The following is a 24,337-nucleotide window of genomic DNA, read 5'->3' as shown; positions in this document are numbered from 1 at the left end:
CACTAATCAGTACAGTCAATTACACAATAAGTGTAGGAACTAGAATGCTATTATGCATCAAGATGTAAGGTAGAATTTTCAGAAGCCCAAAATGCTTAAGTCACTTTTGAAAAGGGACTTTGGAGCCTAAGTCACTTAGGCGTTACAAAAAATGACTGTAGATAAAATTTTCACAAGACAAGTTTCTAAAGCAGATGTATGTGTTCTCCACCGGTGCAGGTGGCGGCACTGCCTTCAGAGCTGGGTGGCCAGAGAGCAGCAGCTGCTGGCCAGGTGCCCAGCTCTTAAGGCAGCACCCAATGATGGCAATACTACACCATGCCACACTTACTTCCTTCAGAGCTGGGTGCCAGGCCAGCAACTGCCGCTCTCCAGCCCACCCAGCTCTGAAGGCAAGAGCGGCTTCTCCCAACCTCCCAACCATGGGAATACATTCCGCACCCTCCAGTTGGAGAACCTCTGCCTTAAATAAATGGAATAAAAGACTAATGCATTTCTAAACATTCTTTGAAATATGTGTTTGTTTTTATATGGCTTCACAAAAAAGCAATTGCTGGTCTAAGAATGTATTTCTCAGAATTGTCTACAATTATGGTATAAATGACTGCACTGATTTCTGTATTAATGCTTTCAATTATGATGATTATAGAAGGAGAATCTTAAAAGTTGCAATGAAAACAGAAAATAATGATTTCCCAATCATTTTAAAATAAACATTTATGCTGTATCCCTAATTTATACTCACTCGCTAACTCTTTCCTTTATAGAACATTCCTAAAGAAAGCCTAGATATTAAAAACATTAGTATGAACTTTTGCCCCCAGCTTTCAGTATGTAATAGAATCTTTTCACTTCCCCACTTCAAGCTCACATGTTGACAATCTGTCCTTGCCTCATTTTAGTCCAAGCATAAATAATTACCTACTTGCTGTTCTAGAATTGTGTTAAATTCATTTATGCAGTCATTTTTCTTTTCTATTAAGAAGTACAGAACAGGAATAAATTGTGATTACCCGTTGCATACAGACCTTTCCTTCTTTAATGTGTTGATTAAATGTTTCCAGGTATTAGGACACATTCAATGTTGCGGATCATAATAGCAGATATTTCTTTTACAGTACAATTACAGTTAGCTAGCTTTTAATACAACATGTAGGTTAGGGGATAAAGCGTTCAGACTAAATTCTACTAGAGGCTAAAAAGATAAAAATAAATTCTAATAATGTCTATCTTACCTTATATTCATTCTTATCCTGGAGATCTGAAGTGAATAGCCTTAACTTCCTATCAGCAGCTGCAGTACAAAATCTAGAATAATCAGAAGGGGGGGAAAAAAGCCCTTTAATCATTTCTCACTTGCAAAATTTCCATCCCAACTTAAGTTAAAGATTCACTTCAATTTTCAGAAGGAAATTCAGATTATGCTTTTGAAAATGCTTCTAGATATTATATTTCCCTTTTGGACATAACAGTCTTTAAAATATTAATTGGAACGAAGTGTATTGTAGCTGCACGTCAGGTGGCAGGGATACTTTATATTGAAAGAAAACTATCCATTTTGCCCAACCAAATAAGTCACATAATGAATTAACTGTGAAATCTTTGAAAATAGTAAATTATAATTAGCATTTGCACTTATTGTTACAGGTGGTGGTCAAATGGCTAGAGAAGTTAAAACATTTATAATAGCAATTGAAGTAGATCCTAATGTAAGTTCATAAAGCAATTTCTAGCATGCTTTAGTAGCGGTTTAAAATAGAAGAATGATATTAACACTAAACATTTTATTTTTAACAAACATCAGATTTGGCATCTATACACCATGTTTGAAACACTGCTTGAACATTAAAAGTACTTCTAATTGTTAAACAGGTACTACTATTTAAGGGTCAACAGTTTGTTCAGACTTAATAAAAGCATAAAACCAGGTTTTAAAACTCTTTTACTGTAGTCCCACAGTTCTGTGGTTTTACAAATAACATCTGATTCTTGCATGACACTGGCTTGTACCAGAGAGAGAATTTCATCCAGTCCTAATGCAGACTTATTGTTGTAGAATAGGGCATTACGGAGAGTCCCTAGCAGTGTTCTTTCTAGACAAACTTCAGAGAAGGTTAATTACATTTTATTTACACCCACATTCATATTAATTATTTTGACTAATTCACAACTGAATGGTTCTTTGAAAAAAGTAAAAATTAAAGTCAAAGGGTGAAATTCTGACCCAGCTGCAGTCAATGGGAGTTTTGCCATTGACTCCAATGGGGCTAGGATTTCATTCAAAGAGTCTAACTTTACTTTGGCATTAAGGAATAAAAGGCAAACAGATAAAAGAAGAGTTGTTTCAGAACTTAAATGTTTTTAAAATACCTTATCTGGGGAGGTAAAGCATCCAGTCTGGTTTCTGGACTCCATGCTATGGCATCGACTCTGATCCCATGATGAAATGTTCTTAATGTCTCATATTGTATTCCCTCCACTTCTGCATCCTCCTCCTAAATATATAAAACATTGTAATAAACAGAAAATGGTATGCTATTATTGATCCTCCAAACAAGCCCTTAAATTCTAGATTAGTGTGAATTAAGTCAAAACTACTACACCTCTACCCCAATATAATGTGACCTGATATAAGGTGGGTTCGCATACAAGGCGGTAAAGCTCTGACATGATGCTCTGAGCAGCGTGTTAAGGGTGTCGGGCTAGGCTGGGGCTGAGGGGTTCGATAAGGGGCAGAGAGTCTCGGGGGCGGTCAGGGGCTCCCCCCACCCAAGGTCTGGGGGGCAGGAGCTGTGGGAGGGCACTTTTGGGGGCCCCGCAGTCCCAGAGTGGCCCGGGAGCAGCCCACTCTGCTTCCCTCACCCCGGCCCCAGCCGTGTCGCTCGGGGGAGGGGGTTTGGGGGGAGGAATCCTCCCCTGTACTCACCAGCAGCGGCAGAAGCGGAGCAGCCCGGCCCCAGCCCGCTCCACTCCGCCAGCTCCCAGCTGCAGCGCTCCACTTCCTGCTGCTGGTGAGTGCGGAGGGCGTCCTTTCCCCAACCTCCCCTCACTCACCGATGACAGGAAGCGGAGCAGCCTAGCCCCAGCCAGCTCCACTCCGCCAGCTCCCCGCCGTGGCACTCCGCTTCCCGCTGCCAGTGAGTGCAGGACCTTTCCCCAGCTGCCCCCCAGCGACATGGCTGGGGCCAGGGCAAGGAAAGCGGAGCGGGCTGGGGCCAAGTCGCTCCGCTTCTCTCCGCAGGTGAGTGCGGTGGGGGGAGCATCCTTTCCCCAACCTCCCCGCACTCACTGGCAGCGGGAAGCGGAGCGCCGCGGCTGGGAGCTGGCAGAGTGGAGCAGGCTGGGTCCCAGCTGCTCTGCTTCCCGTTGCTGCTGGTGAGTGCCTGTCAGGGGGCAGGAGATGGATGGGGGTCAGAGCAGTCAGGGGATGGGGTGTTGGGTAGGGGGTGGGTTCCTGGGGGTGATTAGGGACGGGGGTTTCTGGAGAGGGCAGTCAGGGAACAAGGAACGGGGAGGAGGGCGCAAAGCAAGTTTGATATAATGCGGTCTCACCTATAACGCGGTGAGATTTTTGTCTCCCGAGGACCAAGTTATATCGGGGTAGAGGTGTATTTGATTGCTTTTCTATAATGTAAGCTCCTCATGGCAGGGACCATGTCTTTTGATAGGTTTGTACAGTGACAAAAATCATACTTTGAGTGATTTTACAATATAAACAACAACAATAATATTCAGTAACTTGTGATACATAAGTGAGTTGTTGGTCTCCATCCAGTTTTTAGTGAACAAGTAAGCATATCACAAAGCCAACAGTGCAAGTCACATCTTTGTTAGCAGTCTCAGCAGAAATGTAAAACTCTGATTGTGCAAAAAGATTGAGACTGTAACTCTCAGAGATAGGAACTTCACAGACTTCAGGTACATTATCTGAAGGATATGGAAAAATTTGTACTGCATCTGATCTTTGAGTAAATATAGGATATTATTTTCAAGTGTTGTCCATTTAGAAACTTTCACAAGAGCTAAGAAAGAAGTCAAAGCACCATAAAGGTCAACAGTATGTAGTAGGTTTTCCAAGCTAACTAGTTTCCAAGTTAGTTACTGAACGTTGTTAAATGTGTGGAGAACTGCTATCATACAGCAGATAAAATAAAGGTAAATCCTGAACTATGTAGTAAAGAGTATCTAAGTTAACTACAGAAACTGTTAAAAATGTACTGCTGTACTGTGTCAGCTACTGGCAGAAAAAGAAAAAAAATCCTATGAATATATTAGAGGGGTAGCCGTGTTAGTCTGGATCTGTAAAAAGCAACAGAGTTGCTTCTGACAAAGTGCGTATTCATCCATGAAAGCTTATGCTCCAATACATCTGTTAATCTATAAGGTGCCACAGGACTCTTTGTTGCTTTTATGAATATATTGTTGTTATTGCATATGCATTAGTGTTCTATCACACACAGCCAAGTGCAAAGATTTTAGAAATTTGGTTCAAGGATAAAAAGCTCCCCCATAGGTTTTCAAGCACATAAACCAAAAAGAAACTCAACACTATAAGATAATGTATGCCCCTTTTTAAACAATTTGTATTACTTGATTATTTATAAAATTATGGGCACAGAGAATAATATCTTAAAGTTTTACCCAGCTATTTGCCAACAGTAAGTATGCAGAGATGTTCAGAGTGAGCATAGTCAAATAAAACTGTTTCTACTTGTAAAATTCTGTATTTCAATGCAGATAAAGCAGTATAAGAATTTTAAACATGTGAGTGCCATTCATTTGATATATTTTGTGGAGTTTTGCCACATGTTTGCTAGGAATACTTCAAAAATTTTCCCTCTTATCTGAGACCCTTTAAAAAGTAATCACTAGTTTATGGCATAATTTTTATCACTGAGTCAGTTGTCATGAAAAAAGGCACCTTGCGAACTATATACTACTTATCACAAAGTTAGGTCCTCATTTCAGGCCTAACCATTTCTTAAAAAGCCAGATAGATCTAAGAGAAAAATCACAAATGCAAAATATTTGTACCACACAGGACAACAGCTCACTCTTTCCTTCAAAATATTATTTTCTGAAATATTGCAGTATTTTAATATAACTCATTTAGAACAAAAATAATTTAATTAATCTCTGGCATTTTGGAAGCTAGCCAGAAACTTAACATGGACACAAATCATTAATAATAGATACCCAAAATACAGATCAGGACTCAGATTGGTGTTAAAGAAAAAGTTGAATGGAATGTGATAAAACACAGCACTTCGTAGATGCACAGCAGATACCCAATTACACAAAGAATAGTGTGAACTCAGAATTGCGTAACTTTTCAGGTAGTGGTTAGGATCTTCAGAGATGCTGCAACAAAGATTATTTTCCAAGTAATCTTCAGTGTAAATCTTGCTCATTGTGAACGATGACATTATGAAACTTTGTAGTAGCAGAATGAAAACCTCACAGAGAACTATCTATAATTTCAGTTACAATGTGTTTCTGTGTGAAGCAGAGCTATTTGGCGAATATATATTAGACCCATTACAAATAGAGTAAAAGTGTTTTTGTTCCAACATACTATTTTATCAGTGCCTTTTAATTCATCTTTATTAAATATTGTAAACTAAAAAAATCTTTGATAAAAACATATACTCACCTGAAATCGGCAAGTCCCAATAACTACATAATTATTGCCACCGTATGCAATTAGGGAACCTACATTTCCACTATCAAATGGATTGAATTCCACCACATGCACATAATCCTCACAATCCACAGTATAGGTAGCATTTCGAGCAGAGTCTTGCTTCATCTTCATTGGTAAAAATCAAGTTAGCACAGATGTAACTTCTTCTGTAGGGCATGGAGCTATATATCAAAATAAATATATATGTTTTAGAGAACTTGCAGCCACAGTAGTGTATCAAAATACAACATTAGTTTATCAGCAGATACAACAACAAAACAGAAGAGGTTGTCTTTAGAATCAATATTTTAAAAGTCAGAATGCAGTTCTGCTCTTGAAATTGTCATCTAAGATGACAACTTCCTGACATGAATTCTTTTCTGGCTTGTACATCGAGATAATTGTTCATTCCCAACTGTAGGGCCACCTTTGCAACCCCATGGTCTTCTAATTCTGATCTAATTTATATTTATGCAATAGGTTTGCATATCTATAACTGAAGGTGGAATGTGAACACAATTGGGATTGACCAGATGTAAATGAGGGCACTTGGCCTGCAGAATCTTTATTATTGACAATGATGATAAACAGCTATAATTTCAGTTCCCAGGCTGCCTTTGCAGGGTTGGTAGTTTGAAGGTCCCAGTATTAATTTTTTAAACTTATAAACTGGACAAACTTGATGTGAAAGTCACTGGCACACATAAGCAACTCAGACTTATTTTCTTTTGGTGTTGGCAATGACGACTGCAGTATCACTTAAAACTGTTTAAACAATTTAAATATTTTAAAATGCTCATTTTTGGTTTGTTTAATATTACTTTTAGGGCTGTCAAGTGATTTAAAAAATTAATCGCAATTAATTGCACAATTAAAAAATTTGTGATTAATTGCACTAATAGAATACAATTTATTTAAATATTTTTGGATGTTTTCTACATTTTCAAATATACTGATTTCAATTACAACACAGAATACAAAGTGTACAGTGTTCACTTAATATTTATTTTTGGATTACAAGTATTTGCACTGTAAAAAAACCCAAAAGAAATAGTATTTTTCAATTCACCTAATACAAGACAAAGAAGTTTGTTTACATTTGCAGGAGGTAATGCTACCTGCTTCTTGTTCAACTGAAAGTGAGAACAGGTGTTCTCATGGCACTGTTGTAGCCGGCATCGCAAGATATTTACGTGCCAGATGCGCTAAATATTCACATGTCCGTTCATGCTTCAACCATCATTACAGAAGACATGCATCCATGCTGATGACGGGTTCTGCTCGATAACAATACAAAGCAATGCAGACTGACGATGTTGATTTTCATTATCTGAGTCAGATGCCACCAGCAGAAGGTTGATTTTCTTTTTTGGTGGTTTGAGTTCTGTAGTTTCCGCATCCAAGTGTTGCTCTTTTAAGACTTCTGAAAGCAAGCTCCACATCTCATCCCTCTCAGATTTTGGAAGGGGCTTCAGATTCTTAAACCTTGGGTCGAGTGCTGTAGCTATCTTTAGAAATCTCACATTGGTACCGTCTTTGTGTTTTGTCAAATTTGCAGTGAAAGTGTTCTTAAAATGAACATGTGCTGGTTCATCATCCAAGACTGCTATCACAGGAAATATTTGGTATAATGCGGGTGAAACAGAGCAGGGGACATACAATTTGTTCAGTCAGAAATTTAATTAACACTTATTTTTTTTAAATGAGTGTCATCAGCATGGAAGCATGCCCTCTGGAATGGTGGCCAAAGATGAGGGGCATACGAATGTTTAGCATATCTGACACGTAAATACCTTGCAATGCCTGCTACAAAAGTGCCATGCAAATGCCTGTTCTCACTTTCTGGTGACATTGTAAATAAGAAGAGAGCAGCATTCTCTCCCTTAAATGTGAATAAACTTGTTTGTCTTAGTGATTGGTTGAACAAGAAGTAGGACTGAGTGGACTTGTAGGCTCTTAAATTTTACATTGTTTTGTTTTTGAGTACAGTCATGTAACAAAAAAAAATCTACATTTATAAATTGCACTTTCACGACAAAGATTGCACTACAGTACTTGTATGAGGGGAATTGAAAAATACTATTTCTTTTGTTTATCATTTTTACAGTGCAAATGTCTGTAAGCAAAAATAATATATACTTTGATTTCAATTACAACACAGAATACTATATATATGAAAATGTAGAAATATTTTCCAAAATATTTAATAAATTTCAATTGGTATTCTATTAACATTGCAATTAAAACTGCAATTAAATTTTTAAACGCGATTAATTTTTTTGAGTTGTTCACCTGAGTTAACTGCGCTTAATCGACAGCCCTAATTACTTTTGAAAACATACAGTCATTTTTTCTGGAGTCACTTTTCAGAATGGAACCAAGTTTTAACACTTTCTCCATGTCCACCCTTCAATAAGCCATCAATCAATAAATATACTCCCTAAATATAAAACTCTAAAACTAGATAAAACCAAAATGTCCACCGAATTTTTTGTGTATGACTAGTTCAGATCTGCTGTAGAACTGGTGGTTGCAGGGAGCTCACAACAGTTTTCTTTATTCAGTCCACTGGCATTCGACAGTTAACACTGATGTGGAAGAATACTCACATCTTCAACATATTCAGATCACGTGCATGGATGTTAGATATCTCAGGGAGCTTTTCACAGGAGTAAAGGACAAAATCTTCCTTGCCACACTCTTGTGTAGCCCACTGTGCAGAGGAGGACTACTACATTTTAGTGGTGCTGCTTATGTGTGGCATTACAAACATGTTTGGATAAAAGATAAATAAATGTCAGAAAACAGAATTGTAATGCCTGTTGTTCTACACTATGAAGGGAGGTTGATGCAAGTTGCACATATTTGTGCATGTGTCTGGTGGACATAAGCACCTTGTTATATCGATACAGATAATGAGTCATAGTTGGCCTATTGAGCTCCCCTCCACTATCCCCCTGGAAAAAGGCAAATGTTGAGGCCTATGCTTCTCACAGCTCCTTAGATTCTTCTTCTTCTTATACTGAAAAGCACGATTGATGACATCATATTCCACATTTGATATTAAAAGAAACCATTTTTCACATAATTAAGATTTGTAGAAGGCCTATCAAAGTGCTGAATGTAAACAAAACCAAGCATCTAGTAACTTACGAGCATCAACAAATTGGTAAGGAAAGAAGATTTAAAGCGCTGTCTTAAAGCAAAGAAAAAAGTCACCCATTGGGAGAAAAATCTATGAATATTTTTGGCTGAGTTTCCTTGGTCACCTCTATGTTAGTTTCCCCATCTATAAGGATAACAAATGTTATCACCCAATAGAGTGGGAACTCATCTGGGAGGGGGGGGGGGGAAAGCAGCAGGAGATATGTTTAGTGTTGCTAACTCGTGATCTTATGAGAAATCTTGCCCTGTTTGGTATTCTTCTTAAGGCCCCAGCTCCTGGAGCCAAACAAAAAAGCTTGGATTCTCATCTAAAGCAAGTTTCTCTGGGGGAGAGGAACCTTGAAAACCAGGAGCCAAATACATCCGATTCAAAACCCACAGGGCGAATTTAAAGACACCCCTCCTCCCAAACCTGCTGCCGATGGGGGGCCTGGCTCCCGCTTCGTTAACGGTGGGGGCTGGCAGCAGGGCATGGCTTCGCGCCCTGGGCACCCGGGTCTCTTTGAACACAGCTGGGAAAGGGACGAAGCGTGGAGGAGACACGGGGCGAGGGGAGCAAGCAGCAGACATTGGGGTTGGGGGGGGGGTGCAGAGGACAAGGACAAGGGCTGCAGCCCAGAGAGCCCCCGACAGGGCAGAGTCTACGGGGCCCCTTATCCCCCGGCCCCGACAGGAGCGCAGGCCTGGGCCCCAGCGCGCGACGGCTGGCGGCACCGAGCGGCGCACACACACTCAAACGCACGCACGCGCCGCCGCCACCTACGTACATCTGCGCCTCCCTGCCGATCTCTCTCCCGCGAAGAGTTTGTACTACCTCGTGGGCGCTTCCGGCCCTAGCGCCTTGTGTTTCCGGGTCAGAGGCTACCCGCTCTTTGATCGGGCAGCTGCGGGAGATTTAAATTTAAACCTCCGGCGGCTGGGCGCGTGCGAGTGGGTAACTAGGCAACCGCCCGCCCGCTCCTCCTCTCTGAGCTAGGGACCGGCCGAGCTGCCCCAGCCAGGCCAGGCCAGGTAACTCTCTGCTCCCTCCCGCGGGGAGAGGGGACGCGGGTGGCGGGTACAGGCTGGGGGGGCCCCGGGATTGGGAGTGCCTGGGGCTGGAGTCTAGGGCGGGGGCAGCGGCCGTGACCATTGCGCTCTGGCGGGGCCGGGCCGTGCTCCAGCTGCCCCCGGAAGGGCCGGTCCCTGCGGCTGGCTCGGGCGGAGTCTCGCTTCTCGCGCGGGCCCCGCAGCCTGGCGGCAGGCCGGGGCTGACTCGCCCAGCGGGCTGTGACAGGGCGATGCCGAGCCCGGGGGCTCTCTAAATGGAGTGGGGCCACCGGTGACTTCCCCGCCCTCCATGGGCTGTGTCAGCTTCTAGCACCGTCCTAACCCTGTCCACTACCCCCCCTCCCCGCTGGATTTCCAATTAGCCACAGTAGGCACGTGCCTGGGGTGCCTAAGAGTTAAACATGGGTTAAAAGTTTCAGTTTTTATGGACAACAGGAAGGTGCAGCCGTGTCAGGAATACTGTGGGCAGGACTGGTCACCCTGTCTCAAAAAGGATGTTGTAGTGTTAGAGGAGGGTTCAGAGAAGGGTGATGAGAATGATTAAGGGCCTGGAAGCATGCTCATGAAGACAGATTGAAAGGATTGGGATTGCCTACTTTAGGAGGCAAGTAAGAGGGGACATGATAAAAAGCATATAAAAATGAATGGTATAGGGAGCTTCTGTTTCCCCTGTCCCATAATACAAGAAAAGGGGGGACATTCAATGAAATTAAAAGGTGGCAAATTAAAAACTGAAAAGAGGAAATAGTTTTTGTACAATGTGTAGTTAAATGGAAGAACACATGGCCTCATTGACTTCCCGTGGCAAAGAATTTTGCAAGCTTCAGAAAGAGTTTGGCTATTTATATGAATAATGAGAATAGTGGAGTTAGTATTAAACCCATGTTTCAGGATTTAAGCTGATCACAAGTTATTTGAGATCATGATGAGATCTAATGTGGGGTGCATTTCTGATTATTGCAGAGTTCTTACACCTTTCTGAAGCATCTGGTGCTGGCTGCATTAGATGCTGAATTAGCTATACTTGATCAGACCCGAAGTCTGGCACTTCCTATGATGATTTTGTACAGGCAGAACTAGAGGTGGTGATGGATGATACGAGTGCCTTGGCACCAGAAGTACTTCTCTTCTGGGGGATAGAAGAAGAGAGGGAATACAGCTTAGCCTGCTACAATGAGTGGTTATCCTTAGAGCAGAGGTTTTCAAACTGTGGGGCACCCCGCCACCGGTGGTGCAGAGGAACATTTGGGGAGTTGTGGGGGATGAGCAGTGATGCCAGGCAGCTCAGGCTTCAGCCCAGTGTGATGCACCCCTGACTCGCTTCTTTTTGTCTGGGTTGAGGGTGCAACCAAAAATTTTAACTCAAAGGGGTGGCTCAGCTCAAAAAGTTTGAAAACCACTGCCGTAGTCTTTTTGCATAAACTCTGTATTCTGATTTCTTTATGGGGAGGGGGCACTATGTTGAGACAAGTCAGAGGAATAAATCACAGCAATTGCATAGGGTTAACGAGAATGGAGAGAGATTGATAAATGTGGGGTGTCTTGTCCCCAAAGTGTTAATTAGAAAATGATGGTTTTAACACTGCATTTATATTTATAGACTTAATTCACTCTCTCTGTGTTCCACTTCAGGAGTATGGCTACCTTTCAGCAAAAGATCGTAAATATGATCAAGTGTTTTAGAAGACAATGGTGCTTATTTTCAGACTCAGAAAGGACTACTGTTTGTGGTGCAGACTGCATGATGATGGCTTTACAGCTATCAATGGCTGAAGTCAATAAACAGGTTAGTGATCTGCCAATGGAAGCTGCTGGGCAATCAGTTCTTATGAAAATCAGACTGCTATATTTAGGCATAATAAGATTTAGGAGCCTTAACTTTAGGCACACATTTTAAAACATTGGCCTTAATTTGCTGACTTTTGTATACCTAATTTCTCAACTTCAGTATTACAATAATATTTCTGAGGTTTGTTTTTTTTCGTGTGACTTCTCAATTTCTCCCTCTTCCATCAATGTTCATTCTGGCCAGTAGGGGGTAGATTCACAAAGGAGCTTGGTTGTGGTGATGCTGTGTGTTGCCACACCTAACATACAGGTGCCTAGAAAATCACTGGGATTCACACAGCTTGAGTTTGGTGCCACTGTACAATGAATGGGGGGAGATAGAGGCAACTTAGAATGGGATTCACAAAAGCCAGGATGCTAGGTGGCTCATTGCCTGAGGTGCCAAGCTGAGCGATGTGTGTTAAGCCCTGCTCTTCTCTTGGAGATAGGCACCTATCTCTGCTTGGGATTCTCAGAGGCAAACCCTTTCTTGGTGTTAGGTGCCTGTGACACTGTACCCCATACTCTTTATAGTGATATTATGATATGGTTATGACATCATTACTTATCTTGCATAAAATGAATGTGAGATTTCATTGGAAAGGTTATGATTTACTGAATATGATTACCCTATTTGTGTTCATGTATTGCTTCTGTATCTGAAGTTAGGAATATTGACTATACATTTGTATTACAAATGTGTTTACACCTGGGGAATGCCCACTAGGCAAAAGGCTCTCAGTCTAGATGGCTGGCTGGGAAGGGCCCATTCAATTATTGAGCCATTAGGAAAAAACAATAGGTCTTAAAAGCTTATCTCCCACCAGGGTGGGGGTGGAGGAGTCTTCCTGACGGTGCTGGAAACAGCTGCTGACTCATGGCTGCTTTGACACTACAGGGACATGAGACCAGGTCACATGGTGCTGGACTCTATTTTGGGATATCAAGAGTTTTTCCACTGACTGGCATGGGAGCCAAGCTTTGAAACAAAGGGTTCCCGCCATATGCAAAGGTTATTTAAGGCAGGGGAGTGACATCATGGTTCTTCATTAACTCCCCACCCAAACAGACTGTTGGAAACACCTGAGGAACAAAGACTGAACTGGGGGAAGTGCTGGACCCAGGCTAAAGGGATTTTTAGCCTGTGAATAGAACACCTGGGGATTCCAAGCTGTAAGCCAATGCAGTTTGCCCCTTAAGAATCTGCAGCCTGCTTGTATCATCACTTAGGGCAAGGATTTGCTATTCATATCCGATGTACTACATAGGTTAAGCTTAGTTTGCGTGTTTTGTTTATTTGCTAGGTAATCTGCTTGTTATCCATTATAAATCACTTAAAATCTATCCTTTTGTAGTTAATAAACTTATTTTATGTTTTAATCCAAACCAGTGTGTGTTTGATTAAGGTGTCTGGGGAAAATCTCAGCTTGGTTACCACAAGTGTGCCTAGTCCTCTTCACATTGAGGGAGAGGCGGACTGGGTATTAAACCCATATAGTGGCCAGATTTGACCAGTGCAGGATGGTACTACTCTGGGGTCCACGCTATAGGGGCCTGATCTGATTGGTGAGTTCTGAATACACTTTCTGGATTGGGCCCCACAGGAGTGTTAGGTGGAGGAACATCTACCTGTCTTCCCCTAGTTCATGTACTGGGGCATGCCTATACTACAAAATTAAGTCGACTTAAGTTAGGTCGATCTGTAGCCACTGCAGTAATTAAATCGGCTCTGTGTCCACATTATGCTTCGTCTGGTGGTGGTGGTGTGCCTCACCAGGAGTGCTTGCACCAATTTAAGTGGGGTATTGTGGGGGCACTGACAGCTGGAGCCCTGCTGCCCAGGGGTAGTGGGATTTGGGTTGTCAACAGGCAATTTAAGCAATGTAGTGTCTACACAGACACTACCTTACTACATCAACCTAAGCGTTACACCTATCGCAGAGGTGTAGTTTTTAGGTCGGTATAGTGGACAACTTACAACAATGGGAGCAACATGATAGTGTAGATGCTTACAGAGTTAGGTTGACAGAAGACCGCTTATGTCAACCTAACTCTGTAGTGTAGATCAAGCCTTCCTCTGTGGCTTACGCATCGGGATTCTAAAAGGGAGACTGCGGTGCATATGCACCAATTCGCTGTCTTTGTGCCTTATCCACTGGGAGAAGACAGAGTGTTTTTTCTTGTCCTCTTCTTCTGTTCCTCTTCCATCACTTCTAATGAAGCCCCAGATTTGGACCTCGCTGGAGAGGTCAGAATTTTGTTACAGCTGTGGCCTGGACTGTACCCTGAAAGATGGTGTACTGGCTTAGCCCATGTAGGTCAGTCTGACCAGGATGTGCCACTGATACAGCAGTCTTCTCACTGAAGGGTGTCTGTTGGCTGAGGTGAATGACCAGTCCATCCACTGTTGTCTGTCTTTTTGATTATTTTTTACTGCCTAGTTAAATGATATTAGTGGGAGTGATCTGGTGTGCCCTCACTCACACAAAGGAAGTAAATCCTGTTGCATTATACTACTTCAAAGCTATTGTGTAAACTCAATCCCCATTAAGGAACTTGGAGAGCTGTACTTTGTCTTGTTTGGGGTTTCATCTTTTTTTTCTTTTAAATATCTCCATGAGGACCGAAACAAAAAGTGTGATCCCACAATGTGTAATTAATGTTTGTATTTTATTGGTACATAACTTAATTACTTAGAATGGTATGAAATATTCTCAATACTAATAAACACTAAAAAGCAGTGTTTTAATAAAGCTCAAAGATCATGCATTGTGACAGTTTGGGGAACATGTCTGTGTTTGATATGAATATGAATTCTTCTGTTTTATAGCATTTAATTATAATCTTCAGAGTGGATTTAACTTCCATTTTTATAGCAGAAAACAGGCGATGTCTGGGAAACTGAACCATGGCCATCAACAAGTCATCAACATTGATTAGCTCTACCCTAGAGTTAGAGGCAGATCTCTTGACTTTTAACAACTCTTTGCCAGCAATCCCATACAAGGTTGCAGGAAAAAAAAACCCAGCAGAAGGACAGGACCGAAGAAAAATTGTTGCTGTTTCTAAAAATGATATGCTCTTTTAGCAAGGGGAGCTATGTCATTGCCAGAACCAGAAATCTCAGCAGAAAAAATGGTTGCAGGAGGGACCTGGCCCCCCTTAAGGACTTGAACCAAACCCAGAGACTCACAATAGGGGTGAAACCAGTCTAAGGGGGACAGTATTCAGAAGCTTTGTTTCGCATAGCTTAACTCTTGTGCTTTCTGGGTAAAATGTGTGTGTGTGTTTGCAAAGCCTCAAAGGAACATGTGTTCCCCAGAAAGTTAAACTATAATCCAGAGTGCCTGTGGGGCTAGATAGAGAGAATGCACAAACTACTGGGTTGGCTTGGGAAGTTCAGGATGGTCTGAGTGTAGATAGAAGTTGGGATTTTGCAGTCTTCATGCCAAGGAGGGGTACCGGGCAGTGAATCAGCATCTCAGTGGTATGACTGAGAGGCCCAAATTAAACACAACTTGGCTGCTGCTCAGACAGTTATTTTGAAGCTCTGGGGGATCCAAAGGTTGGGTCCAATACAGCAAAATGGTGACCATCTACTAGGAGGACTCAGCCAGGGAGAGGGCTGCAACATGCATCTCTTTCTATCCTTAAACAACTTTTACAATAATAGTAGGTGCCTTGCTAACTAGTTAGCCCTAGAAAGAACCTGCAATACCTGTGAAGTCTCTTTATTAAAAAACCCTCTAAAACCTGAATAATTAAGATTTAATCCTAGATTGAACAAAGACTCTAATAAAAGTCCAAAGAGAGTATGTGTGATATAACATACTAGTAAAAAGTACAACTGAAGTGCTTTTAAAATGTGTAAACCTTGTTTTATGCTTGTGAAATAGAATCTTCATGATGTCTATCACAGAATGAAGGCACTGAACTTTTTGAACTTCCTTCAGATATTAGCCAGCTGGCATGTGTTCCTAGCAAAACATTTTTTGACTCCTTTTTTTTTTTTTTTTTAAACCACAGACTCTCACAATCGGTTGTATGAATAATATAATATACTGTCATGGTGGGCACCTGATCATGGAAATGGATATCTGAAGTGCATTTTTATTTGGATTTAAAATGTTTTTACAACACAAATATAAACACTTAATCTCTGCAAGTTCTTGATCTAGTGAGAAGGTTTGGGCTGAGTTATACTGAAGTCTTATTTTAACTAGTTACATTTGTAGGAATTTGTTTCAAAACAAAGTGAGAACACTTTTATCTACTGCTGTTTTAATTGGGTAAAGGTTTCACAGTGACTAGCCTTATGAAGGAGTTTACATGGAAAATTTGAAATAGGAATATTTTAGAAAATGTATGTATACTCTTTCAGATAAGATGACTTAATTTATAATCTGCAGAATAACATTCATGTCAGTAGTACTGACATGTCCTAATCAATACAGTATGTTAAAAGAAAATGGAAATAACATCTATTATTAGTAGGTCAAAGGTTTAAAGCCAATCCTGGTTCATAGCAATTGAAAATGTTAATATATGACTGCCATTTAAAGGTTTAGTAGCCTATGTAAAATAAATAAAACGTTGTTCAAAGAAGGTGGTCCAGTAGGAACTGTACTGTGGGTTTGTCTACACTACAAAATTAAGTTGACTTTATCTAATATGACCTCGAGCCCCCTGAATTAATGAAGTTGATTGTGCGTGGCCACACCATGCTCATTGTCTCGATGGAGTGCATCCTCACTAGTAGTGCCTGCATCGATGCACAAAGCAGTGCATTGTGGGTATATATCCCAAAGGGCAACTTGCCGCAGTGTATTTTGGGAAGTATGTGCAATGCCTCATTGGACCAAAACATTGTTGGAGGGGAGAATGGGAACATAGCGTTGGCATCCCATGATGCATTGTGCTCCCTCCCTCATATCAACAGGAAACGACCCAGTGGTTTTTGTGCCTTCAAACTGCTGTGCGTATGTCATAACCCCAGAAGCATGGAGCCTACTCAGTTGTGCACGCTTGCTGTGAGCATCTCAAACACCTCACGCCTTCTCCTGCAGTATTTCCAGAGGCGAAGTAGGACCTGCTGCATGGAACATAGTGATGTCCTGCAAGCAGCCCTGCTGGAAGCCATTGAAAAAAAATAATTCACAGTTGCTGCTGGCAGTCGCAGTGCAGCTGCACTCTGAGTGCCATTTTTGGTCCCGTGAAACAAGCACTGACTGGTGGGACGGCATCGTTTTGCAGATATGGGATGATGAGCAGTGACCGCAGAACTTTTGAATGCGGAAGACCACCTTCCAGGAACTTTGTGCAGAGCTTTCCCCTGCCCTGCAGTTCAGCAACACAAAAATGAGAGCTGCTCTGACAGTGGAGAAGTGAGTGGCAATTGCTATTTGGAAGCTTGCAGTCCCAGACAGATACAGGTCAGTGGGGAATCAATTTGGAGTAGGTAAATCAACTGTGGGAGCTGCTGTGCACCAAGTGTGCAGGGCCATAAATCGACTTCTGTTATGAAGGGTAGTGAGTCTGGGAAATGTTCAGGACATAGTGGATGGTTTTGCCATGAGGGGGTTCCCTAATTGCGGTTGGGGCGATATTCCCCATCTTGGCACCAGACCATCTTGCCAAATAGTACATGAACCAAAAGGGATACTTTTTTCAATGGTGTTGCCAAGCGCTGGTAGATCACGGGGCATTTCACCAACATCAGCATAGGATGATCAGGAAAGATGCACGACACGCGCATCTTTAGTAACTTGGGTCTGTTCAAAAAGCTGCAATCCGTGACTTTCTTTCCAGACCACAAAATTAACATTGACGATGTTGAGAAGCCTGTAGTTATCCTGGGGGACCCAGCCTACCCCTTGCTCCCATGGCTCATGAAGCCATACACCGGCCCTCCGGACAGCAGTAAAGAACGGTTCAACTATAGGCTCAGCAAGTGCAGAATGGTGGTTGAATGTGCCTTTGGTCATTTGAAAGGGTGCTGGAGAAGCCTACTAACAAGGTTGGACCTTAGTGAGGAGAACATCCCCATGGTTATAGCTGCCTGCTGTGTGCTCCATAATATCCGGGGGGAGGAGGGAAAATTTTCCGCAGGGGTGGGTAGTTGAGACAGATCACATGGCAGCCATTTTTGAGTAGCCAGACACCAGGGCAATAAGTGCACAGCAAGGGGTGATGCGTATCTGCAAGGCTTTGAATATCCATTTCAATAATGAGTCACAGTAATGTGAGCTGCTTGTGTGCATTGTGCTTTCCCAAATCTTCACCTGCCTTTTATTACTGTCCCTGTAAATACAACCCCCTGCCCAAGCCCACTATTCTTTAGTCTACTCAGTAAAGAACATTTTTTTTCTTGAATCTATTTACTTATGTTTGTTAAATAAAGTAAAGAGGGAGAACAGAAAGAAAAGCTAACCTTGGGGAAAGGGCGTTGTACAGTTGGAACAGGAGAAACTTTTTCCGCTGTGTAACAACACCGCATTCCAGACCATCAGAGGTCTGTGAATGGGTGCCTTCTGTTTCTTGTACCTTCCTCCCTCCCTGAGTTAAGTGAAAGCGAGAATGGACTTTTTGCCCACGCCTAATGGAACGCTTGGGGGAGGGTGATTCTGCACCAAGCAATGCTGTCTGCCTGTCCACCAGAGTCTGCAGAGGGACTCTACCCTCCTGCTTCTGTTCCTGCAGTTCAACCAGATGCCTCAACATGTCTGCTTGGTCCCTCATAATCCAAAGCATCTCATCCTGCGCCGCACACTCTCGCTCATTGGAAGCTTTCCTGCTCTCCATGTCCATGTCTAACTTCTCGGACAGTGAAATCCTCCATGCTCTTAATTCTGTGTCAGCTGTCCTGGAGGCATTCATTATCTCGGTGAACATGTCCTCCTACGTTCTTTCTCCTTCTAATCACACTGCTTTCAGGTGTTGATGACGCACCAAAGGACACATTTCCAGCTGTCAGGGGAAAAAATAAAGGAGCCATTGTACATGAATAAAACTGTTTCCATAGCAAGGCTGTTTTAAAAAAACAAAAAAACAACAAAAAAACACCCTTATTATAGTAGGTGCAAACCATAACATAATGAAATCTGTAACTGTTCACTGTGCTGTTTTGCTGCTCCAGCCATGGTGAGTGTGCCACCTCTGGGTCATTGGTGACCGCACCTTTAATGAAGTTTATGGCAGGCTCATGTCGGGAGCGCAGGTAGCTAATCGAACAATGGCCCTCCCCCATAGCACCACAGGAAACTGTTTATGAATGGGGTGGAGGGGAACGTTTTCACTCCCAAATTGTGGAATCTCTCATATGGGGCCTCAGTCCTTTATCAGCCACTTTAAACTACTTGCTGAGCACAGTAAAGGCACATTAGTGGCCGCATGGTTTGGTGATCTGGAACGTGGGGGCCAGGGTGCATCTACATGCCCTTTTTTCCCCCATGTAAGAGCACCTTTAATGAGAACTTCCCCCGTTTCTCCTAGGTGACCCTATGTGATATCAATCTCCTGAGGCTAACAGAGGTGGAAAGGAAGGAGATGCTGTAAGCATCTGGGTATAGAGACCTGGGCCTTATGCTGCGTCCTGCAATGATGCCAGCAGAATTAATTCAGGAGTTGTGTGGGAAAGTGTCCTACCATGGTGAAAGAAATAAGACTACCCTGCCCAGAAACCTTCTGCAAAGGATTGAAGAGTACCTCCATGAAAGTTTCCTAGAGAGATCCATGGAGGATTCCTGGGCTATACCAGTCCACATAAATAGTCTTTTCCAGGGGCCAGCCTTATCGTAGCTGGAACGGCCTCTTGTAAGCAGAGAACCACAGCACCTCCCTTGTTTTTCAGTGGTATTGCATGTTTACTGTGAATGTGTGTGCCTGCTAAAGTTTAACTGGACTTTCATTGTAATTGTATACTCATCTGAGGTGCCTTCCCTGGCATCATGGCTGGCCATCATGATGTCCTGCGACTCACAGGGCTCCAGGGTAAAAATATTTCCTGGCTCTTGGGGAGAATGGATCCATGGCTCGCCTGCCTCCCATCCTCCTCCTCCTCTTCCTCATCCACCATATCATCCTCCTTGTTGTCCATAGACTCACACACCTGTGAGTTGTCCACATTGCTTGTGGGGGTGCTGGTTGGGTCACCCCCGAGATTTGCATGCAGCTCGTTGTAGAACTGGCGTTTGTGGGGTTCAGCACCAGAATGACTGTTCATCTCCCTTGTCTTCTGGTATGCTTGGCGAACTTTTTATTTTCACATGGCACTGCTGTGTGTCCCTCATGTAGCCCTTCTTCCACATTCCATGAGTGATGTTTGCATAGATGTCGACATTTCTTCTGCTGGATTGGAGCTCTGCCTGTACAGACTCTTCTTCCCACACAACGATGATGAGATCCAACACCTCCTATGCAGACCAGGCTGGAGCGCGTTTGGGGCATGTAGTCTCCGTGATCCGCTGTGCTCAAGCTGGCATGCTCCCAAAGCTGATCAAACAGGAAATGAGAAATCAAAAGTTCCTGGGGCTTTAGCAGGAGAGGGGCTGTTTCCTGTGTATCTGGCTGCAGTGCAGCGGAGTTGAGAGTGATCTCCAGAGCGGTCACAGATGAATATTGTGGGACGCTACCTGGAGGCCAATCAAGTCAAATTACACAACGCTGCATCTGCACTACCTTGCAGTCGGCCCATGAAAATTGAACTAAATTCCACGCCTCTCACAGAGGTGGATTACAGAAGTTGACGTCAGAGGTGACTTAGGTCAACGTAAAGGACCCGGTAGTGTGGACACATACGTTAACAGGTCGACTTAAGGCAGATTCCTTTGACCTAACTCAAGTGTAGACCAGGCCTGAATCTACTAATAGGAACAAACAACTGAGAACAAAGAAACTTGCTGCTGGTGACCATAACTTACTCACAGAACATACTGGTAGAGCATTCTCCTTGAGGACTCTCTGCATTGGAACTTACTCCCCCAGCACCTTGGCTTGAAAGAGATCGAACCTTCTGTAGGAAATTGCAATTCGTTCTTCCACCCTGCATAACTTCCTCATCATTGGCCAAGCAAAGCGAGGCTGTACACTGTTTCTCTGTATGTGACATGATAGCTTTGGAACAGCACATCTGATTCCAAAACCTCAGGGAGTGTTCTAGGCATCAGTGGTCAGAACCATATTGATTTTGGGTGAAAATCAGAAATACCTGATTTAGAGCAAAGTCAAGCCAACAAGCTGCCAGACACTGGAGCCTAGGCGGAGCGGAGAAAGCACCTGACCCTGCGTCCCTAGCAGAAGCGTTGGGTGGGTGGAGCGGGGCAAGACCCCATGCTCCGGCATGGCGGGCAGAGTGGGAGCACACTTTTTTACAGGACCCCCTATTTTTATGGGAGCCCTGGCCTGAGCATCTATTGCCCTCTCACCCCAAGTGTTCCCTCATGCTTACCCCACTGCTGTACCAGCGGATCCCTGGTATAAGTCCTTTTGGTATCTGTTGCCTTTTTCAAGAACACAGCCCCAACATATACCAGGGACCTGCTGTATCTAACCTGAATCTCCCTGTGGCAGATTAAGATGATTACTACTTGTCCTATCTTCAGTGGACATAAAGCACAATTGATCACTGTCATTATTACAGCCCTTAACTTATTTGAAGATTTATCAGGCCCCTCAGTCGTCATCTTCTCAAGACTAAACATCCCTATTTTTTTAACTTTTCCTTTCTCAGGCAGCAACTGCCTCCTCCTGAGGTGTGGCCCACTCTCCTGGGCCAGATCAGTCCTAGGGCTTTCCCCTGCTGGGGTAGCCCAAACAAAGTAAAGGGGAATTAACAAAACTTGGAGCCCATACGGGAAGGAGAGGGGAATGCTTCCCTCTCAGACTGTAGCAGGTCCTCCCTTCCCTCCTGGAGAGACCTTTCGGGCACAGATTCTGCCTTTCCCTCAGCTCACTGCTAGAGTTGCAGGTCTGCTCTCCTCCTTGGTCTGCCATCAAATGAGCTGCTCCTCTGCCTTTTAACTCCTCCTTCAGTTGAAGCATTTCCTACAAGTGTGATGGGTGTGGCTGGCTGAGCCTAGAGCAGTTCCTTAACCACTGGTTGCCCATGTAGGGTTTGTAGACCCTGTCACAGGTGGCTGAAATTTTCATTTTATTGCTTTTGTTGGTTTGTTTGAGTATGTGGGTGTAGTAACCCTAGCAGCTTCACAATAAAGACTTGGAGTATTAACTACATTATAGAAAAATAAAAATAGTTTACCTTTTTGGATATCCATGCTCCTTCTCACACAGGGTACTTTGTTTCAAGTATTCTGTTAATGCATATTTTAAAGGTAGGGGTTTCCTCCAAAAATTGTCATGCAGATTCCTACTTCTGGAATGCACATGGCCTCCTTGCTGCAAACCTATACTACAAGCACTTAAGCACATGCTGAACTTTCTGCATGTGAATACTCCTGTTGAAGTCAATCAGACTACTCTCATAAACAGTGGCGGATTATCCAGTGGGCCAATGGGGCCCATGCCTGGGGGTACCTGGAAAAATTGGCACCCCTGGTGGGCCGGGGGAAGCCCCAGCACTGGGACTTCCGCTGTGGCCCCGAGATAGGAGGAGCTTTCGCTCCCTGCCGCTGCCTCAGGACTGGGGGAGTTCTCACTCCTTGCTGTGGCAGAGGAGCAAAGCTTTTTTAGTCTTGGGGCTGCAGTGGGGGTGGGCAGAAAGAAACAAACAGATTGCAGGGCTGGAGTGGGTGGTCAGGAATGTGGGTGGATTGGGGTGGGGCCATGGAGGAAGGGGCAGAATGGGGTAAGGCTGGGGTGAGACCACAGACCAAAGGAGCGGAATGGGCTGGGACTGCAGGCATAAAGGGATGTGGAGGGGCCTCCCACTTGCTTTGACCCAGGGCCGCAGGAACCTTAATCCACATCTGCTCATAAATATAGTTTTGCATGTGCATAGGTCTTTAAAGATCCATAGATTTTTTTTTTAAAAGCCAGAAGGAACCATTGTTATCTTAAAAATTAGAGACTAATAGGTTGCATATTCTAAGGCTACGTCTACAGTGGGGGGCGGGAGTTGACCTAAAGATGCATCCACTTCAGTTACGCTATTCGCGTAGCTGAAGTGGGTGTATCTTAGGTTGATTTACCTGGCCGTGAGGACGGTGGTGAGTCGACTGCTGCCACAACCCCGTGCTGCGGTGGAGTTCCGGAGTCAATGTTAGAGCGATAGGAGATCGATTTTTATCACGTCTACACTAGATGCAATAAATTGATCCCCAATAAATAGCCTATGTCTGTTGAACTGCATGGTCAATACACTTCAAGAACTCTAGTTAGAAGTAACATTTTTTTCCTTGAGTTTAATATAAATGAATCAGCATTAAAATACTTCAGTGTACAGAGTGTATTAAAAATATATGAATGTTTTATTAAAGTTTTTGATATCTACACTACCAGCAAAGCATAATGCTTTTCTTTTACTTTTCCTGTTTTTATATTAGCGTCATGGAGATTTCACAGTGTCTCTTAGTGATGTGGTGGAAACCTGGAAATACTTGTTACATGATAAACTGGGATTGATATGTGAGAATATGGAAGCACCTGAAAATTATGCTGATATCAAAAAAGCTTATGACTCCTTCTTAAAGAGGAGTAATATGTTAGATCTAATTGATATCTGCCAGCAGTGTCGTACATTAATACCTGAATCTGAAATTGAAGAGATGTCCCCTGTAAGTATGTCTCTCTTTATATTTGAAATTGTGTACCAATATGGTTAACTCCAGTTCAGAAATGCAATAATATTAAGATCTGTTCAGAAGCCATGAATTGTTCATACCTGTTGCTTAATTTTTCTGTGGGGAAGAAAGTTTACTTTTGTAATTACTAAATTGTTTTTAAAGAGTAAACTTTTGTGATTTAAACATTTCTCCCTACCCTCCCGTCTCATGGAAACCACAGTCCTTCTAAGGGTCAGCTAGTCTTTGGGGGCAGAAAACTCACCTGACTGAAATGTAATAAGTGAGTGGCAGACACCACGCATTTGGTTGACTTAATATACCCTCTCTACAAACCTGCACATCACATACCATTTGAAAGCTTATTATGTCTACTTTAAGATGAGAGATGATGTGGAGTTGTCAAGTGGTGCTGTTATAGAAACGGGATTAAACAATGATGCCATAAACATTAAAAAGACCACTTTTAAATATTTGCTTTTGTTCCTGTTAATTTAATGACTGTATATATTATTTCAAGACATAAAATTGGATTTTTGTGACTTCAAAGCATCACAACAACAATCCAAGGGTATTACAAAATCTAGTAATTGATACAGGTATCATTTAAATGTAATAGCTCTGGTGACTTCTAGTCAACATCATTATCATCATCTTAGTCACCATTATCTCTGAGAGTGGGTGTGTGTGACCCTAAGAGCCCCTCAATGCCCACTGCTAACGGGTTCAATGTCACGTAACAGCTACTCCTGTCAAGCCTGACAAACTTATTACACCAAACACCATTTTTGTCACAATATTTATCTATAAAGAATGTTGTGTAAGATATCAAGTGAAAGCTGGTGACATATTAGTCATTAATATTATGAAATGTATG

At 42.8% G+C, this 24,337-nt stretch overlaps 2 protein-coding genes across 8 annotated transcripts in view; one reads left to right on the top strand and one right to left on the bottom strand.

Annotated features, from left to right (window-relative positions):
* The window catches only part of NUP37 (nucleoporin 37), a 36,914-nt gene extending 27,150 nt beyond the window's left edge, over window positions 1-9,764 (bottom strand). The window contains exons 1-4 of one of the 2 annotated variants that reach the window (XM_044988211.1): window positions 9,616-9,764; window positions 5,654-5,865; window positions 2,371-2,495; window positions 1,236-1,308 (exon numbers count right to left, since the gene is read on the bottom strand). In XM_044988211.1, the coding sequence (XP_044844146.1) occupies window positions 1,236-1,308; window positions 2,371-2,495; window positions 5,654-5,815 (360 nt within the window). In that variant the 5' untranslated portion in view covers window positions 5,816-5,865; window positions 9,616-9,764. The remainder of the gene's footprint in view (window positions 1-1,235; window positions 1,309-2,370; window positions 2,496-5,653; window positions 5,866-9,615) is intronic. The other variant, XM_044988218.1, reaches the window with a different exon arrangement.
* Window positions 9,765-9,779: 15 nt separating this feature from the next.
* The window catches only part of LOC123349886 (PARP1 binding protein), a 116,143-nt gene continuing 101,585 nt past the window's right edge, over window positions 9,780-24,337 (top strand). For 4 of the 6 annotated variants that reach the window (XM_044988159.1, XM_044988200.1, XM_044988181.1 and 1 more), the window contains exons 1-3: window positions 9,780-9,854; window positions 11,531-11,684; window positions 23,224-23,454. In XM_044988159.1, the coding sequence (XP_044844094.1) occupies window positions 11,535-11,684; window positions 23,224-23,454 (381 nt within the window). In that variant the 5' untranslated portion in view covers window positions 9,780-9,854; window positions 11,531-11,534. Of the gene's footprint in view, window positions 9,860-11,530; window positions 11,685-17,003; window positions 17,158-23,223; window positions 23,455-24,337 lie in introns of those variants that run through there. The other 2 variants (XM_044988164.1, XM_044988173.1) reach the window with 2 other exon arrangements.

Source organism: Mauremys mutica, chromosome 1 (assembly GCF_020497125.1).
Source record: "Mauremys mutica isolate MM-2020 ecotype Southern chromosome 1, ASM2049712v1, whole genome shotgun sequence".
Classification (NCBI taxonomy): domain Eukaryota; kingdom Metazoa; phylum Chordata; order Testudines; family Geoemydidae; genus Mauremys; species Mauremys mutica.
The sequence above is the reverse complement of the archived record's forward strand: the minus strand, read 5'-3'. Positions and strand labels throughout refer to the sequence as shown.